The 21,009-nt window shown below is 39.4% G+C and overlaps 1 protein-coding gene across 1 annotated transcript in view; it reads left to right on the top strand.

The window, feature by feature from the left end:
* The window catches only part of LOC139744575 (E3 ubiquitin-protein ligase PDZRN3-like), a 205,803-nt gene that overhangs the window by 163,582 nt on the left and 21,212 nt on the right, over positions 1-21,009 (top strand). Inside the window, 2 exon segments of the mRNA XM_071655008.1 lie at positions 16,646-16,708; positions 17,705-17,803. Of these exon segments, the coding sequence (XP_071511109.1) occupies positions 16,646-16,708; positions 17,705-17,803 (162 nt within the window).

Below are 21,009 nucleotides of genomic sequence, written 5' to 3'. Positions count from 1 at the left end.
AGTCTTCCCTCTGAGCTTGCGGCAGATCACACAATGGTGGATAACGGCAGATATGACTCTCTTGCCCCCGATAATCCAAAACCCAGCATCACGCAGAGAACCTTCTGTCAACTGTCTGCCAGGGTGCCCGTTATTGTGATAGTGCATCACAAGGAGCTTGGCAATGTGACTCTTGCCGGGGATTAATACCGGGTGCTTCACTACCACAGGAAGTGAGGACTTCCTCAACCTCCCACCAACGCAAATCAAACCATCTTGGTTCAGAATGGGTGCTAAGTCCCGTATTGAGGAGTTAGATGGTAGAGGTACTCCCTTTCTGAGACATTCATATTCCTCATGAAAGATATGCTTCTGTACTTCCTTCAAGATCATCACCTCTGCATGACGTACAGATTTAACATCTGTGTTGCTACATGTGTGCCAGCCATGGCAACCATTGCCACTCCTGGAGCTGAATGAGTGAGCAATGTGTATGAGCAAACGAAACGCTCTGACTAGGCTTTTCCAGGTTGAGAACTTTTCAAACCTTGGAACAAGTCCTTGCTGTTCCACACTGGTTTTGGTGACCTGGATGTTCACTTCTTCCTTTATCTCTTCATCTAGGTCAGGATCTACAAGTGGAAATTCTGACACTGGATTCACTACTTCCCGTGTAGCTATCTTCTGAGGACCGGTAAGCCACGATGAGCCTTTCATCTCATGATGAACCTTATTCAAGGAGTATCCCATGAACTCCGTTGAGGAATCGAGGACTCCTCTGATTTTGCCTTTCTTTTTGGGATGATAAACCCCAACTAGTGGTAGGTAACAGCACTCTTCATGTGTATTAAGAGGTGGTGCCACCTCTGTATGACCTTGGGAAATCATCCCTTCCATGAATGTCAACATGTGTTCTCTCTTGATTGGATCCCTCTGCATATTTGTCTGGAGGATTTGAGCTCTTTTCAAAGCTTGTAAACGATTGTTGGGAAGACGATCCCTTTGCTCTTTGAAGGGAAGTGGAGCTGTCCACTTGCCATTTTTCAGGCCTACCTTCTCTACCATCAAACGGACAAACTGTTGTTCCTCGATTGACAGACTGATACTGTCATCTTCGTTGTCAAAGAGGTGTTTCAACCTGACCTCGTTCGGACAGGGTTCTAGGCATGTAGGCCGGCCCGTAGCAAAAATCTGAGTGCGCAAGGGAGAAATCCTCACTGTCTGTCCAGCGCTTCGGTGGACACCTTGAAGGCACACATCACCAATGATAACCCACCCAAGGCATAACTTCTGTGCAAATGGTGAGTCAGGTAACCCAATCTTTTGGTCTAGCACATGGTGCGCTTCAACCACATCCCTGCCTATCAGCAGAGTTGCTGTGCAATTGTGATCAACTGGTGGGATCTCAACGCTCCTCAAATGATCATATGCCTGGACTATCTCCGGAGTAGGAATCTCATCCTTGAAATCCGGAATGTATGAACACTCTGTGACTGTTGGCAACTCCAAACAGACAGTGCCGTGGATATCCTCCACCACAAAATCATCAGCACATCTACCGTGAGCAGACACTTCTCCACTGCATGTGCGTAATGTGTAGCTAATCTCATCATAGGCAACATCAAACTTATCTAGGAGTTTAGATGTGGCTATGGTCTTATTGCTTTGGTCATCTATGACTGCATATGTCTTGACCACAATACTCTTATCCCTCTTTGACCTCACAAGTACTGGTACAATCTTTGCAAAGGATTTTCCTCCTATGCATTTAGAACCCTTCATCTTAGAGCATGCACTTGTGATGTTGGTTCGAGGATTGTCTTTGGGAGGGTCTTCAGGTTTCTGCGTACTCTTCGCAGATTCGTTACTATTCTCCCAATGAAGAATCGTTAAGTGGCGTTGACTTCCACATGATTCGCATTTCACCCTTGCCTTGCACTCCCGGGCTGCATGTCCCGGGAGGCAGCACCTGAAACACAGTTGGTACTGCTTCAGAAGATTCTTCTTCTCAGGTACCGTTTTTGCAAGGAATACCTTGCACTCAACGATCGAATGTGGCTTCTTGTGGATAGGACAAAACTCCTTTGAAGCCGAAGGACGAACCTCCTTCACGTCAGTAGCCCTGACACTGACCGTTTTCTTCGCCACCTCCTGATGCTTCATGTCACGAGGCAACATAAAGCTGGGATCATTGCGAATCTTCGCGTGATAGCGAACAAACTCGCTGAACACCTTGAAAGGAGGGAAAATCACCCGGTACCTTTCCTTGTACCGGGATCCCTCCAGTACCCACTTCTCCTGGAGATTGTAGGGCAACTTCTGCACTAAGGCCTGCAACCCTCTGGCAGAATCCAGATGCAGCAATCCTGGGAAATCCCCATTCTCTTTAGCATACTCGATCTCCAGGAGCAAATGACCAAACTGCTCTAATTTTTCGTTCTCCCTATGTGTAAGTCTAGGGAAATCTTCAATCCTCTGTTGAAGATCGTGTTCTACAGCCTCTGGGGAGCCATACTTCCTGTCAAGGAGCTCCCACATTCTACTCACACCAACATTCGGTCGGTCAACATGAATGTCATGAATGGCAGAGACCAGTTGGGAAGATTCCTTACCCAACCACTTCATGATCAAACCCATCTCTTGGGATTGTGTCAGCTGGAGCTCTGTGATAACGCGTCCGAGCGTAGCTTTCCAGGATCTGTAACTGAATGCACGGTCATTGAATGTAACCAAGCCACTTAACACCAATTCCTTCTTAAGCAATACATTACTTATGTCAGAAACTACGTTTACAGTGTCTAAGTTAGGTGGGATAGCAGTGCCTTCCCTACGATTAACACTCTTTGTCTCATTGTTACACTTGGACATCCCAACATACTGGGATGAATACACACCATCTTCAGGAGGTACACCAAGTTTTGTTTGTACTTGACCTTCCTGATTTTCTTTTACAAACTTAGGGGAGGGAATTGAACTCCCCTGGTTGATGTGATTTCCATCAACTGGAATCTTACCATCTACATCAAGTGAGGACAAATGATCCTCCACACGTTCATTGACATCTTTTTGCATAAGATTCAATTCAACACCTTTTACAGACTCTTCGCATTCGTTTAAGCCTGCTTCGAGGACAGAAACCTGCACTGCTGCTACAGCAGCATCTCTTTCTGCCTCTAACACTACACGTTCTGCATCCTGAGCAGCCCTTTGCTTTGCAAGATCTGCTTCCTGAGCAGCCCTTTGTTTTGCAAGATCTGCTTCCTGAGCAGCCCTTTGTTTTGCAAGATCTGCTTCCTGAGCAGCCCTTTGCTTTGCAAAATTTGCTTCCTGAGCAGCCCTTTGCTGTGTAAGATTCGCTTCCTTTCGAGCAAATTCTAATCTTACTCTACTTGCCTCTGCCTTTGCACGAGCTAATAAAGCCTCAGAGGCCACTGACGAATGTCTACTTGCATTAGACGGTCTCGAAGACACGCTCCCCGTCTCACCTCTGTCACCCTGCGTGGACAGCGACGGCATTTGCGGTGACTCCGTTCCTTGTTGTCGAGGTTCTGTTTTTGTCGACATGATGAATCCTTGCGTACAGTAAGCGATGTGAAATCTCTTCACTCTGCCTGACGATTCAGTCCTTTACTTCGCCTAAAGATAAAGTCCTTTTCTCGGCCCGAAGAAAGTCTTTTTACTATGCTGGCCTCAGATTTCTAGGTACCGGTAGCACTAGATCCTATCCAGTCAGCTAACCGCCGTACACACAATGCACAACAAGAATAAAATTGCAGACAGTCGAGTCGAACGTTGCACTCTTGTCTTTATTGAATTCTCCTTCTTGCTGTGCATGCGCAAGCCCAAGTGCGTGTGCGCATGTTTGTGATGAACGAACGGTAAAACTGCAAATTAAACAATGAATGATACACTGTATGAATATATCAAACATACATTTCTTTGAATCACAATCAATCGGATGTATATGGATATAATGCTCCATTAACACACAAAAAGGTTTGCTTCTTCTGAACAAACAATAGTACACTGTCTTGTACTGCATCATTATACATAGGGCCTACACATTTTGTATCCATGCATGCATTCACTACACATCATGAAATGGCAGCTTTGGAATGTAATTATCCATCCACTGTTACACTATAGCAATGTTAATTATACACCTTGTACACTGTTGCAATATCCATTTTCTGTTGCAATATCAACAAGAAAAATATTGTTTAAAGGCTGTAATATACATGTAAAGACCCTATACCAAACTTACAGACTTGTGATCTTCCAAGCCTAGAAGCTTAACCCTTCTGGACGCATTCCGTTGCGATCCTGTCCCAAGCTGTGAAATAATACAGTAAGTTGCAAAGGATTAATTGTATGGAAAGTGCAAAATAACTTACATCACACATTATATGCCTACATGTGTGGCACTACGCTTGCCTTCATACATTTACGCAAGGTAAATCGTACTTTCTCTTAAGCTAGAGCTGCTTAAGATGCCTTAATAACGTACACTTCATATCACATAAATATGTGACAATATTTCAGCCTGTACGCTACCATAGACATCAAACCACATATTTATGAATGAATACGTAAAGCACGTACACTGTATCTCAAAACACAAAAGACAGTCTTTTTATACTGACATCTCAAGGCATTATTTAAACTGGAACTGTCCACACAGCAAAATTATCACTAGCGGTTAATCTTCATCGTTACCGATATCGAATCCAACCTCGTATCTACTTTTAAATCTTCACCTGGAAATCTTACTCAACAAACTGAGTTGCTCAACTGTATGAATCAAACTCTATCTTTACAAAAGTTGTGAATTAATTCTGAATGTATTACCACCATATAAACCGAGTTCTGAATACTGCTCTACAGACTACACATCATATCAGCTCACGGCCAAGTGATAACACAAAGAGCCAATGCGAATCTACGACGCTACAACTACAGTAACTCTACACGCAACGTACAATGCACAATGCGAAGCTGTCAATCCTACGCTATATCAATATGCACCGTACATAACCTACACTAGCGTCACTTACGCTAGACCGTTCATGATATCCGGACACGCAAAAAGCATTGAGATTCTCTTTTATCAAGAACTGTGAACAACGTAATAATTGTAAACTTACGCAGAACCATCAGAGGAAGAACTTCCACCCGGAATTCTGTGACTATCGTGAGATAATCTTTCACATTTTCTGCATTTTGGCTAGACTCACGAACGAGCAAACCGTCGGTTCGTGCGCCATCTTTCTAGCCCATTATGGAAGGCCGAAAATCACACTACTATACGCGCGCGCGCATACATTTAACACACAATCATCGCTATGTTTGATGCGCTAACACTAGCCTACGTATGAGAAGCCGAAATTGCAAAAACAAATTCAGCGCGAACAGCACATTATGTCTAGCACTTAGTAAGTCTCATGTAGAATTTAAATTATTATTCACATGAATAAATCTACATGTCCTTGTAAACAAGGCATTGCTTTGAAAAAGCTGAATATTACTAACTGCATTTGGGAAACAGTCTACGACAATCAAACTTGTTTATTATCAGAGACTTTAACATCTTAATTAGACCTAGACTCTACATTACCATTGTATTCACATCCGTTGGTGATGTACACGACCCTGTACTTTTCCTTTTCTTTTCTGAGACAGTCCAGTTCTTCGCTACTACATGGCACCAGTCATCTGAAAGAAAAGAAAGAAATTAAGAACTTTTGATTAAAATCAAACATCATGGGACAAGATACAACTTTAATTTTGAGAAGAAAAAAAAAATCAGCCAACAAAACTGAAGTTGAGATTATTTTGCTCTATTTATATTAAACATAAAACAAAATGGTAGGCCTATGCAGGATCAAAGAATGTCAAAAAATGCTGCTGTTCGTATTTGATGCATATTCAAATTGTCTCGTCATTTACACATTTTACTGATGCAAGATATTATGTTTAGCACTTAGTAAGTCTCATGTAGAAATTGAATTATCATTCACATGAATATAAATCTACATGTATTTGTAAACACAGCATTGCATTGAAATAGCTGAATATAACTACATGTACCTGCATTTGGGAAACAGTCTATGACAATCAAACCTGTTTCTTATCAGAGACTGTAACATCTTAATTAGACCTAGACTCTACATTATCATTCAGCTTTTAAAGGTATTAACCATTCACCTATAAAACACTGGCATTGTCATGTGCATCATATTTCTTTGATACTGCACATATTTTCATGAAGTCTGTGCAAGAATGCAAATGAAACACGTCTGCTGTTCGGTATTTATGAAAAAAAAAATATCACTAACCCGGAAGTCCTTGGCCTTAGGAATAACACGTGGCGAGTTAGTAGGAATTGACGTTAAAATAGAATAAGAATAGATCTACTAAATAGGCCTTTGCCTCATGAATGTCTGGTCTAATTATAGACTAAGTGAAGTCTAGACCTTTCACTTTTAAGTTACCAGTGGCACACAGAATTTATATTATAGATCTAGACTACATCTAGATCTAGACATCTAATACTATTAGATCTTGGCAACTTTTGTCTTTGTGACACGAAATTAACACGTCACGGATGATATTGCGGCGATATCCAACAGGATGACAGTACCACTATTACTGAATCAGTAAGTTGACATAGATAACTAACATCAACTTGTTAACGTACGTTAGAGATGGCACCATTATACAATAACCGGTGACACTGACACTGACAGATCTAGCGACTACGTTTAGACTAACGTTAAAGAGTTAGACTCGCCATCTCAGTAAGTCGGCCAAAGACAAAGTCAATACAGGGCTAAGTCAGTGTTACTGTTATGTTAGGCCTAACAAACGTTAACGGTTGCTCGGTTAGGTTAGGTTTACCAGGACTCAAGAGTCCTGGTTAAATCAGTCGAGGGACATTTCTTAGAAGTCCTTCGATTCCAAGAATAAAAAGGGTGAAAGAACAAAGGGAAAAAAGGAAAGAAGAAAGGACAAAAGATTATGTATGGCTGCTGTGGAAATCGACAGCGCTACTGTATCACTATCAATCACGCGTAAATATGTAAACGCCATTTGGTTGGGCCGCATTCACAAGTTTTAGGGAAAAAAAGCCCCACCGCTGTGCTTCAAAGGTACTCCACTCGAACTAACGTTAGACATAATGTCACATATCTACACACAGTACGGTACTAGGGCTGAATTCACAAGTATACTAACACTGCACTGTACAGGAAAGCCACCTAACCTGTAAACTACTCGTAGTGTTTAGGTAGTACACGGTGTATCACTAGACCACATACTGTCATAGATGACATCTACACCAACGCTGCACACTGGCACTGGTCCGACGGTCCCTGACCAGGAAAAATCACTGTTGGACACTGACCAGTAAGTTTTTCAGGAATGGACCAGTAAAAATTGGGGGGAAAAATGGGTGGACTCTACCTACTATTACCACTAGTCTAGATGTAGATCTAGAGCTAGACTATAGACTCTGTGTTAATTTGACTTGGTCTTAGACTTCAGCTGATCTTAGTTTTAGTAACTGGTATTACAAGTAAAGTCTTAACTTAGACTTAATAGTTAAACTTGAAAGTTAAAGTCTAACATGTCTAACTTTATTTTTTACTCTTCCTTTGAGTTATACTTTTAGACTTTTTACTTTTTGTTTAGTTTAGTAGGCCTACTTAGTCAATCTCATGATTTCATTTTCAACTCAAGTCAAGGCATAGCCATGAGTGTCTTCGAGACTTTGACATCTTGCATGTCTTGCACACAGACGTTACGACTACAGTACTCAGTAGTCTCAGAAGTAACGACATAAGTTGAAAAGAAACTATAAATAATATGATTTGGGATCTAATTTGAAATTGGATGGCGTTTACAGACTAGGCTTCATAAGCATCACGCGATTGAATACATGGGACTACACTCTACCGCAATTAATGGTTATGGTAGTCCAACTGAAACTGTTATTTTGAGCATGATTTTGATAGGATTATAGCTTACCATTCACTTCACTCGTGGACAGTGGGCTGGCTTAGGTCGTCATTCATCTTTCAGAAGGTTTGATTCTCACTCTGAGATCTGGATTAGGGCCAAAACCTAATTCTAGGCCAGTAAGTTGAACAAAGCTCAAAATAATGCAACTGCGACGGTTCGTAAAACCCGCATTGCTCTTCACCCTAGCAATTCGGGTTTCACGAACCGGCGTATCTTTCCTGCGTCGGTTCGTGAAACCCCTTTTTCTCAATTTCTCGATATTTCGAGTACCGTCGTTTTTTTCTTTCTTTGATAAAATTAAGACTAATTAATTTTGTGATCTAAAATTTGGGGATTTGGTAGAGTTTTGAAAGCACTTTCATTTGGTACCAATATCTCGATTTTGAAAATTTTGACCAAAATCGAAATAGCGTCGGTTCGTGAAAACACCGACGAAGTATGCCCTCATTTTTGCTTACTTGGTACAACCTACCTATAGAAGTACTGTTTTTGGAGCGTAATTGGGAAATCAACAGTAAAATTCAAAGAAGTTCCCATACGTAAAGATGCTGCTAGTTCAGTGCTAATTTCTATGACTGTATGGGGGTTCTGAAGAGAATCATCAAATACAAAACACACAAACAAACAAAAACAGGCAAACAATGCATCTGATGTTTGCGGATTAATAAGCAAGAATGGATAAATGGGACTTAGAAGTAGAGAGAGGAAGACCGTTGTTGAGTTGCTGGGTCAGGGAGGAAGTAAAAACACCTGTTAGATGGTATGGGCCGAGATAGAGGGGCAGCTTATTGCATCGCACTCTTTAAGATGATATGAATTATTGATTGATATGAGTCTTGACCAGGGAAATAAGAAGTCATATAATGAGGGAATCAGTACACTCCTCCTTCAAGGGGTATTGATGTCAGCAAGAAAGAACATCATTTAGAAGGAAACCAGTTTGATTAAGAGCAAAATGTGAAGTGTGGGGTTGCAGAGTCTGTAAGTGTTAATGTGTAACTATCTTCCATGTGTAATTATCTTCCATAAGTTGACTCTTGTGCATTGATGGAAATCAACCCAAAAGAACAGAGAAATTTTCATCATTCTAAGACTTGGAAAAAGAGAGTTAGAGATTTCTAATGACTTCACAGTTTTATTTAAAGGAGCTGTGATATAAGTTGTAGTTACGTGTAGTATTATTATCTTAGCAACCACATCTCAAAGCTAGATAAAGAAGCTGATGGTGTATGTCACAACTTTTTCCTTCGGTTTGTGCTGTATGAAATATAATGATGATAATCTATTCAAATGTACACCCCCACCACTCAAGAAAACTGTCAGTGTGAGGTTATAAACACTCTGCAATATGTTGGTGTTGAAATATAGGATTTTTATCATGAAAATGGAAATTAGTGACACTGCAAGTCACAGAAAATTGTGAGGGGATCATATATAATTACCTCCTTCCAGTTTACATGGTATTCAACAACTTTGCTATGCTCTGCCATTTTTTATGTAACCTCTACTGTTTTGCTTGTTTTTATTCAAGATTTTAAAGACAGTCAATCTCTTAGACTGGTTGTCAGTTTAGCACAAAACCAGGTAAAAGTGTAGGCCCTACATTAGTGAAGGTTCCACTTGCCAGTAGCCACTGGTTTGGTGAGCTCTGTTTTACCAACTGCATGACCTCCATCTCTAGAGGGCAGCATACCATTACTGAGCTCACAATTAAACATCTGTGATCCATTTAATAGTAGTTTAGTGTGAATTTTCTATATTGCTTGCATAGTTGACTAGTACAATGTAGGCTTATGATCTTTGCCTTACTATTGGAGATATCTTGTGAACTTAAGCCAAAAGGGCAGAATTGTATTTTGAATTTGCTTACAAATCATCCTGAAATTCATGTCATTCATCAACTTCCTTGGTGTTGCGGTATTGACATTATTATGTTGTTTACTTAGTTTGGTTTCCTCACTGTCTAGATCTGGATCTCTTCCTATTCCAGTTTTCTGCTTCTTCATCTCTTTTCTGTAATAACTTCTTTTTTTTTAATTGACTTATAAGTTTGTTGTTCGATGTTTTCAAACTTCTCCCACTAGCTTTGAGGTATGCACTCTGTCTTTCTCTAGAATGCATAGGAGCATCTTGTACAATTATCTGGTGATGGATTGACTGTGAAGAAAGATTTGGCATTGAAAATTAGTTGCAATGAAGACTTGTCAGGTTAGCTGATTATCTTTAACATCAGGAAGTCCATTTTTGGGTCACCAAATTGTGAGCCACTGAAATTTACCTGTTTTTCATGAAGAACCAATCTGTAATTAAACTGTGTTGAGTTCTTATCGTCATCACACTTGTTTTCAAAGCCAGCTAAACCCCTTGCTGATTGCAGAGGTAAGTATTGTATCTAATATTGCTAACAGGTGAGAGCAGCGTAGACGGGTGAATTTGGTCTCACCAGACTAGTATTGCTTTCTCTATTTACACAGCCTGTGTACTTCAATAAGGCCATGATTGATGCGTGGCCCTGTTTGTAGGTGGTGAACTTTCTGTGTCAGGTTAATTTTTGTGCATACCCATTTGAAATTAGTCCCAGTGAACTTTATATAGGAGCAAAAAAACACAAATGGGAGCAGCAAACACAAATGGATTTGAAGTTAATTCCAGACAAGAGGTGAAATGATGAGTGGAGCGCAAACACTTATAAAGAGAATTACATTCTATTGATCAGGGTACATCTGGGGATGGACATGTCAGTAGTTTTATGATTTTTAATCATTTTCATGTTTCTCCTCATAGAATTATTCAAATAAATGCTCTGGGGAAAAGGGATTTCAAGTCTAATCAAGTCAGTCATCACTGGATTCCAGAGAATTTTGAGGAAGTAAAAAAGATGGTGAAATGGTTTCATATCAGCAGTAGATCAAGTGATGCCCATTTTTTTTTTGGGGGGGGGGGGGAGGGGAGGGGAGGGGAGGGGGTGGACTAAACTAATCAAATGTATCGAGACAAAGTATAAATCCATACAGTGAGATTTTCTTCAGCTCTCTGTGGTTTTTATATACAATCTCAACTATTTCCTTCCTTTGAGAACATGAACTCTAATTCTATTTCTCTAAATGAAAATTGGAGCACCAAGTAATTATTTTCCTGTGGTAGCATAGCAATCTGCACAATACTTGCTATTAACTTCCTTCCTTTTCTTTTTCGAAAGTCACAATTTGTGTCAGCTTTGATATGAAATAGTCATTAAAAAGAGAATTATCAGTATGAAATTGAGGGAGATTGTATGAAAGTTAAAGTGTGAGACCATACTCATGAATCTCACAATTCAGCTGTAACTCTAGTACTGGATGTAATATGGTCAAAATGTAAAATTGTCAACTTTGACATGGCGATTGAGAAAGCTCGTTGAACTGATTATCAATGATAAAGGTTTAAGAAAAGACTACTAGTATCCCACAGTGGACACTGTAAATAGAAGAAGACAGAGTGTTTGCTACGATTTCACATTTATTTTCTGCATGATTGCAGGTTTGTATTACTGAGGACAGCTATTTGACTTGTCACATCATGGGCCAGATATCCAAATTCATTTATTCTAATTTGATGGCTTTAAAAAATACAAGAGAAATCGTTGTAAAAAAAAACAAAAAACACACACACACACAACATTCTGAGACCATTCTCTATGGGGAATGTGTTATTCATTAATATTCCATAGACACATTAACATTTTTATGTGCCAGTTAGCCATAAACTGTAAGATTGTTAGCCTTCTGCATTCAGTGAGCCGAGCGTTGTTCCCATATGTCCCCAGTGTAGCTCCATAGCAAACACCATCTGCCTCAGCTACATCAAAGATGCTAATTTATTGAACTGGGAGGGTAATTTCATTTTATCCGCAACATTGGAAGTGCAAGCAATTATGCGTAGAAAAAAAGATTTTTTTTTTCTGTTTTTGGTGAAAGGAGTGCGAAATAGGAGGGGAAAGGGTGGAAAAGACTCAGAGTTGCCAGGTGAGGTGTATTGCAGCATGGGCCAATGTGGCTGTAATGCAATCAAGCGCATTTCAACTTGTCACCTGAAGCCCATTACAGACGGGTATTCGAGGAAACGGGCGGCTGTGATTGGTGGGAAGATGGAGGCCGACGTGCTGACCTGTTTGATGATTGAATTATTCACAGATGACCACCTTACTGGGCCACTGCTCTTGTTTAGCAAAACTTAGGATGGGTGTTTTTCTCTCTTTTTTTTTCAGAATAATGGTAGACATTAGAATGAACAGTTCCTTCGTGATATATAGTGTCTTTGCATATTATTACAAGTCAACAATCCAGCATTGAGAATGTTCTAGCTATTCCATAATTCATTTGCTTAGCTCCTGTCTGTGTTGCTCATTGCTATCTCTGTAAAGAGAAATTTAATGTGGCAGAAAAAAGGGGGGTTTTCACATCATAAAAGTCTAATGGGAAATTGCTTTGTGTCTTCCCAAATACTAGGAAATAACAAGCCCAAATTCAATCTCTGTACCAAGTGTATGAATATGTAAATTTTAAAGATCTGCTTGTTGTTTTGTTTTCTTCAATGTACAGTAAAACCAGAAACATTCACATGAAACATGAAACTTTCTCATGCATTTTACTTTCACAAATCTGGGCTCCTCGCGAAATTCATGAAACTTTCATGCACGCATAAAATTTTGAGTTTTACAGTAACAGCACATTCTATATTTACCATTGACAATTTTTTTTTTTTGATTTTTGTTGTTATTTGTTGTTTTTTAGTCACATGACTCTCCATTTTAGTGTATGACAACATGAGGATTTAGGGAATACTGAACTTGGGCATGCTCAGCAGTGACGCAAACTTTGAGATCTTAAAGATCGAAAAGTTTGGCTGCCAGTGTGGGTTGACGGCCAAAGATCACGAAGACTTTGCAATCTGAGCCTTTGCGATTTTTTGCCAGTGTGACCGTGGCTTATGTGAGATTTGATTTCTATGCAAATTTAGACTGTTGTGTTACACTCAGCAATAGTTTGATATTGTATCTTCGAACTATGCTTAACGCATGCACGCACGCCTGCACGCACCCGTGTAAATCATGTTAGGTCTTGAATTAATTAAGTAGCACACAGTGCCAGACTGCACACAATTTCAAGAACTTGACTCGCAACGCAGTGTGTCCAACTAATTCTGATTTTCAGAGAACTGACTGGAGTCATGATCTACATCATGTTTAGCCAGACACTTTGTGTGATCCATGTGCATTTGATGTGCAAAATTTGGATGCTATCAAATTCATATCTACCACAGTATGTTTTAACCGTATATCATTACAAATAACTTTCACAGAGGTAGCCTGCAGCAGTTGAAAAGGGAAATTCTCAATTGGAACATGACTGCAAGCAATGAATGGAAAAAAATTCCCAGTATTTTAAGCAAAAAAATAAATATGACATGTGAAATGTGTTATCTACTTGGATTTGTTCCTGGCAGATTTCCATACTCGTTTGCAGATAATTATCTGACGCGTAATGAGAGTGCTTTGCAGAGCAAATGCCAATCTCTCAAATTGCTGTCATCCAAGCCAACACATTGCAAGGAACTCCATTCCTATCCCATCAATCCACAGAGCTTTAGTCAATCTGTCACGGACACCGAAACATGACAACAAGACCTAGTCACACTCACGTCAAAGTACCTACAGAGGCCAATTCTTCTTTATGTTCCAGTGTCTGTTTTTGTTTTTGTTTCCCTTCATAGTGGAGAAATGGAAAGGATGGATGTAGGGGGAGAAAAAAGATGTAACCAATACCAGGAGCAGTGGAAGTTTGCCTCCACTGTTCACCACTTGATTCCTAATTGGTCCCCGCGCGAGAGATACGTGGCCGTTTGCTTCATAATTGTTTTCGGGCCTGCGTGTGCAAAGAGGATGCCAGGGAAATCCTCTAGAGACTTGTGGCTTAACAAGCAGTCTCTTTTTCCAGATCAATATCTCTCAAATGCAGATCTGTCGTGGCATGAATTACTGTCCCTGGCTATACACATGGCATGTCTGACAAAAAGTTTTTTCCACCCATTTCTTCTTTTTTTTGTACTAACTAGAGAGCAGGCCAATATGGCAGTAAACTTGGGCCACAAAAGGTGGCAGTGAAGAAGAATAAAGCCGCATCAAGGTGACATTTGGGTTACAAGAGAAGCTGTTTAGATATAGCCACAGATACAATGAAAGCTGTTATCATTTGGAAAGGTTATCGGAAGTATAATGTTCAGGTTGTCTGTCTGTCTGTCAGTCTGTCTGTCAGTTCACCACCCATTCATCCCACTCAGATCTACAGTGACAACTGATTTTGTTTTATCTCTTTAATAGTGGCATATTCACTCCTGAAAAGTAAATAGAGAGAAAAATAAAACTGTCTGTGGTTAAAACAGTTTTAGCGCCATTTTTTTTTCTTGCTCAGTTTTTGTGTGGTCTTTATTTTTTATGTTGAGTCACTTGGAACCCAGGAAATATAAGTGTTATAATGCCAGCATTCAGGAAGGATATCAAACTCAGATGTACAGCTCATGCAAGTCAGGGGAAAACTGTGTCAAACTTGCCCAGGTGTTTCTAAGATTTTTACTTGTTTTGAATTTTCATCCATTTGGAGAAGGAGAGGAGCATTACTTCAGGCCCTGTCTTCAGTTACACATTGTGTGTGCATGTGTGTGTTTGTGTGTGTGTATGTGAGAGAGAGAGAGAGAGAGAGAGAGAGAGACTATCACCCCCCCCCCCCCACTCCTGCTAAAAAATGTGAACAGTTTGTAGGAATGAAAGTTGAAACGACCCAGTCTAGGGATCAACCGAAAAACAACTACTTGCTCCAAGCCAAAAAGACATCTAGGAAATTGCATCTGCAAAGGCTGGGAGGCGAATGATAAAGCAGCAAACTTGAAACAAGAAAGGAAATGCGGGGAGAGCGGGGACTGTCCGGGGTGAGGCATCAGACATGTGTTTGGAGATGGGCGACCATCGGAATGTCTCCATTTATTGCCTCTCCAATCTATCTTTTTGAATCAATCACAAGCTTGTGACGAGGTCAGAGTGGTAAATTTGCCCCAGGTATCTAGCACACCTAGTCTCAGACGGAATGTATAATTAGTGAGGGGCTGCAATGCCACAGAAAAATAAATACGCGGACAAGAAAATACAAGAGACTTATTTGCCATCACATTCTCCCTATTCTCTCTCACTTACTTTCCTCTCTCTTCTTTTGCCCCAATATCTTTCTTTTTTTTTTATTCGTAGGTATTCTTCAAAACCTTTTTGAGTTCAATCCATGGGTTTTATAGTGAGAATGGAATAATTTTGCTACTGAGCTTTTTGCAATAGGCAGTTCAAAAATGCTTTTGAGGCAGAAAATACCAGGCATCAGGAGTGATGCTCTCGTACATTTTTTTTTTTCTGTCTTCTTTTTTAGATTGAGCCAAAATGGAGGGAAAGAGAGAGGGAGAATCTGGAAAACTCCAATAAGAAAAAAAAATAGCATAATATACAGGTTCCAGCCCAATTGGCTGCAAGCAATGGATTCCTGGACTGTCAATAACATTTCTGGCCAATTTGACAGAATGCAACACAGGGCGGGCCTTGTCTGCTGGAGACTCCCTCCCACATTAGCCCATGGGGGTGGGGTGGGGGGGGGGTGGAGAGGGGGTCTGCCTGAGACCTTCTCCTGAGGACATGGCGACATCAAGTGGTAATGCCAAAGTGCATTAGGCTCTGGGACCCTTGTCCAAATCAGTTTCTCTTCTACAAGAAAGGAGATGAAAGAAAATTTACATGAGGCAAGGGGGGAAAAGTACATGTGACTTCATCTTTACCAGTAAACATGCATGGTAGAGTGCACAAAATCTCTTGACTTGTGAGTGCACTAGACTATGTTTGTGCATTGTTTGTCCTTCTTTCTATCTCAGGCTCTCAGGACCCCATTGGGTATTTTGGTTCACATGATTTTACAAAAAAGAAAGAGGAAAATGGATTTTTGAGACATCAGCACATGAGATGAATTTGCTGATTAGACTTGTGACAAAAGTCGTCAAGGTCAAAGGTCACTGAACTTTGGCTGAAAATGACATTTTGCAGCCATATCTTCAGCTAGTAATGTTAAGTAGCAAGCATTTGTTTCACCTGAAAGAATTTATAATTTATCAGGAATTATATTGTCTAAACTTTCTGTGTCTTGATCCATGATTAATTTGTGTTCATGTCCTAAGTTGTGCAAACTCAAAAGATGTCTTATATCTGTCAAGCACGAAAAACACAGAGAACAGTGTTCAAATATTATTCCAAATGAGTATAGGACTGAAGGTTGAAATGTCATTTTAGTTTTTGTTGTCAAAATAAAAATAACTGTAAATTCCGGACAATTTTGCAAGTGGTTAAATTCGTGATTGTGTAGTACAGTACTGAATAGAGAAGTACACATATGCATGCACATTACATTCATGTTGGTAACAGAGTTGATATTTTCGTGTGATTTCAAATTCGCGAATAGCATCCAAATCACGAAATTCGTGAAAGATAAAAACCTCACGAAATATTCACTGTATACAGTATATTGTGCATGTCATTATGTCACCATCATGTTCACCATTATTTTTTGTTCTGCTCTACTCCCAGATTGATCCAAATAGCATAGCAGAGGAAGACGGGAGGTTAAAAGAAGGAGATCAGATCCTACAGGTAACTTTGTGTTGCTTGAGCTCTTTTGTGCTGTTATATATGGCATTTGAATAAGTCTCTTAATCATATGAAATAGAAAAGTTATTCTTCTCATAATTGGTAATGAATAAAAAGACAAAAATAATAGGCTTCTGTTAAACCCATGTGAACACATAACATGTGTGTGTCCATGTCAAGTTGGATGCAGTGTAAAATGTAACTTCAAGATGAAAATGAAAAAAAAAATTAACCTGATAATGCGTAGATGTACATAGACTCTGCTTGTGACAAAAATTATGGTGTGATATATTTAGGCTGGTGTATTTCTATATTGTGTAGTATACCAATGACTAAGTTTTTGGCCCCCATTAATGAGGGAAGTTGCCTATCTGGCACCAAGTTCTAACTCCTATTAGTCATCCCAGTTAAGCGGAGTTGACTGTATAAATAGCCATAAAATTGTAGCTTAGTCTTATAAGAAAGGTTTAACTATATACCACGTCTTCTTTCTTGGGTATGTGTGTGGCCCTGAAAAGGGTCTACCCACTCTTGGTATTTCTGTAAGCCTTTTCTCACCATTTTCAAGAGAATGAACATGCTTACCAAAATGCTGAGTAGGGCCAGACACATATCCAAGAAAGAATACTATAAAACCAGAAATATTTGCGTGCATTTTAAGTTTGCAAATTTCATGAGAGCCAAGATTCACGAAATTTACATGCACACAAAAGTTATTGTCTACACTATATGCATTGAATGCCAGTGGCAATTCTTGAAAATTTCATGCCATGAAAAAGGCCGTTGGCTCCAATCGGCAAAAATTTCATGCTGTGAACACATCTTGATTTACATTACGTGGTATACAGTGTAGCCCTCTACTACTACAAGGTAAATGTCGTACTGCCATGGAAACCTTTAAAGATTAAATTATAGCTTACTATCGAAACTCTTTTCAATTTTTTTTCTTGATGCCTTGTGTGCAACATTGTTAAAATTGTCTCTCTCTGTGCAACACAGATCAATGGGGAAGATGTGGTAAACAAGGACCAAGCGTTGTCGTTATTTGCCCTCCAAACGCCGTGCACCTCCCTCCTTGTATGTAGGCCTCAACTAAGGGTGAGTATATTATCTGATATTTATCTGTTGACAACTGCTGTATGCGTAAGACCATAATTCATAAGACCCAAGAGTGTTGTCTGATGACTTCTTGTTGTATCCGCATATTCACATCTCTTGTTTCAAGTTGAAACGTTCAGTCTCAAGACCATTTTGAATAGCATAGCTTGCTGGAATGTGAGAATTTGCCCTTCTCAGTCAAAGAATAATATCTGAAAAAATTAATAAATAAATAAGTTAGAGCAATAAAAAGTAAAGTGAAATTAAGGGGGTCTTGATGTAAAGTTGAGAAAAACCAAGGAAGAGGTAAATAGCACTAATCAAACCAGCTTTCATTTTACCTTGGAGTATTCAGTGGTAAGAGTATGTAATGAGAAGGATGGAAATAAGTGATTGGTTTCAAACATATAGAAACACATCCACACATATAAATTCATGATACACTTTTATCTTTATATGTTAATTATTAGAATGTGTGTACAGTTACTGATATAAGGTTTGAGTTGTAGTTTTCCATTCCAGTACAATATTGTTTTATGGGGTAAATGAAATGAATTTTAATATATTTCCTTTGTTAAGAGAGAATTATAGGTCAGTTCTGGGGGTCAGTGGTCAAGATTAGAATGTAAATGAATGGGTATGCACCTATGTCAAAATATAGTGAACACATTGTAAAGTGGAGGCATCCCAGTTGACTACATGCTCCAGTAAAATTGCTCGAGTTCACTCTTGCCATCAGCATTCTTCCATTGGTTGATCTGTGACCAGTTTCTGCTGTATTGAAAGTCAAGATTCTTGGAGAGAGGATGTGATCAGTTTCAGCTAAACGTGCTTTTACCTGCACCCAAGCAATATTTTGTGTTCTGTTTTGTATAACCACAATGAATGGCAACAATGCATGGCAACACATCTTACATAAACACAGTGGCACAATTCAGTTTTGAGGAAGAAATGACTGAAATGCTTTGATAGTATTGCCTGTTTACTGAAATTCTCAAAGTCTTGACTTCATTTTATCATGCATCTGTAAGAGAAGACAAAGCAATGGCAGCAGAATTAATGGAGAATGAACTTGAGAATGTGAGACGTGTCGTAAATGAGCAGACATTCATTTCCGGGAGTAAGTGTCAAATTTGTCTGGAAGTGAAAGGGTGTTGAAATGAAAGCTCTGTATACAGTATTGGGTCGTAAATGTACTTCACACCTCAGTGTGTACCCTCTAGACATGCAGCTCTATGTAGCCATTGACAACAGTTCTGTATTGATGGAGGTCATACAAGTGATTGAGGGGATTTATTCTGCATCAGCTTTACTTGCTGAAAGAGAGAAGATAACTAATGGTATATTGGTAATAGCAGTTCCATAATGTAGTGCATTTACTGCAGTGCGGTGAACACAGTCTTACCAGAACACAGTCTTACCAGAACACAGTCTTACCAGAACACAGTCTTACCAGAACACAGTCTTACCAGAACACAGTCTTACCAGAACACAGTCTTACCAGAACACAGTCTTACCAGAACACAGTCTTACCAGAACACAGTGTTACCAGAACACAGTCTTACCAGAACACAGTCTTACCAGAACACAGTCTTACCAGAACACAGTCTTACCAGAACACAGTCTTACCAGAACACAGTCTTACCAGAACACAGTCTTACCAGAACACAGTCTTACCAGAACACAGTCTTACCAGAACACAGTCTTACCAGAACACAGTCTTACCAGAACACAGTCTTACCAGAACACAGTCTTACCAGAACACAGTCTTACCAGAACACAGTCTTACCAGAACACAGTCTTACCAGAACACAGTCTTACCAGAACACAGTCTTACCAGAACACAGTCTTACCAGAACACAGTCTTACCAGAACACATCTTACCAAGGGGCATTGATCTTGAATTTCAAGGAGAAAATATCAGGCAGCATATATGTACAGATGATTGTGTTTGTTTTCCTGTGGCAAGATTTTCCTCAAGCATACATAGTGAGCGACTCTAAACATAAAAGAGATGCAAAGACATGGATATATTTATTCCGCCCACTCTTATCTGAGTATTCAATCAGATTCAAGAGTTCAGCAATGAGAGCAACTTTATCATGACCTTTCATATGTTTCATTGTGTGTGTGTACGGTGACCAGTTTCTACTCTGTGATCTAGCCATTATGCTCCCCCTAAGAGAGGGACTATTGAACGAATGCATTGCAGTGGTCTCAAATGAGTGACCTAAATTTTGAGAAATTCCTTCTGCCACATGTAATCAGGAAGGGAATGGAATACCACCGAACCAATTACTCAGATCTGTGGCTGTTTTGCTTTCATCTGTCATGAACTGCACATCCCACCAAAGAAGAATGCCAGCTATCTATATCTTCCTGCCCACTGGAGTTTAGGCTCTTTCTTGGAACATGTCAGCACTTCTTAAGGGTGTCCCTTTAATGAGTATTTTGTATAGACAATTTGTTACCACAGAGAAGAAATGATGATAACCATGAAACATATTAATGCAAATTACAAGAGAACCTTCTTATTGATTAATGTCTCTATGCACATTGAAGGAAGTAAAATAAAGAAAATAAAGGAAAATAGGCATGAGAGAAAAAGAAGAAGAAATAAAGCAATATGAAAAGTGACAAAACTTTAACATACTGTGTAAAGCCTAGTTCATTGACAAGTTGAAGAGACATTGTCCCTTTAAGCTGTTATGGACAGTCTGATTTTGCTATAACACACATTTCCCACAGACACCTGCCTGAGTATACTCGGTGCTGGTCTTCAACGGATTAACATCTTAGTAGGAGCAGCATTGAGTAGGAAAATGTTCTAGGAATTACTTATTATCGAGTCTTCATTACAGACTTTTGCATTTTACTTTTTTAAAGTTCTTTCAGAATAACTTGCCAATTTGTGTGTTTATAGAAGTTGCCATAGTGAACAATGATTATTGTTTGTATTGTATCTTAAAGATTTGTATCTCAGTGATCAAGTTTTGAATTGCTCTAATTGCTTGTGAAACATACCACTACAATTGTAGAAGACAAGTCACTGTAGTTTGTTCAACTTGGTTCAAAGTAATACTCATTTCAAGTGCATATTCAGTCTGGCATCTATCCAGAATTTTGTTAGAATTAAACATTCTTTTGTGGTTATGAAATGAGAAAGTACCATTTTCAAACAGCATTAAGCCTCTTTCTATTCAAGA

The sequence above is a fragment of the Diadema antillarum genome, unplaced genomic scaffold, assembly GCF_040938485.1.
Source record: "Diadema antillarum isolate AM-2024a unplaced genomic scaffold, OU_Dant_1.0 seq00001189_RagTag, whole genome shotgun sequence".
Lineage (NCBI taxonomy): Eukaryota > Metazoa > Echinodermata > Echinoidea > Diadematoida > Diadematidae > Diadema > Diadema antillarum.
The sequence above is the reverse complement of the archived record's forward strand: the minus strand, read 5'-3'. Positions and strand labels throughout refer to the sequence as shown.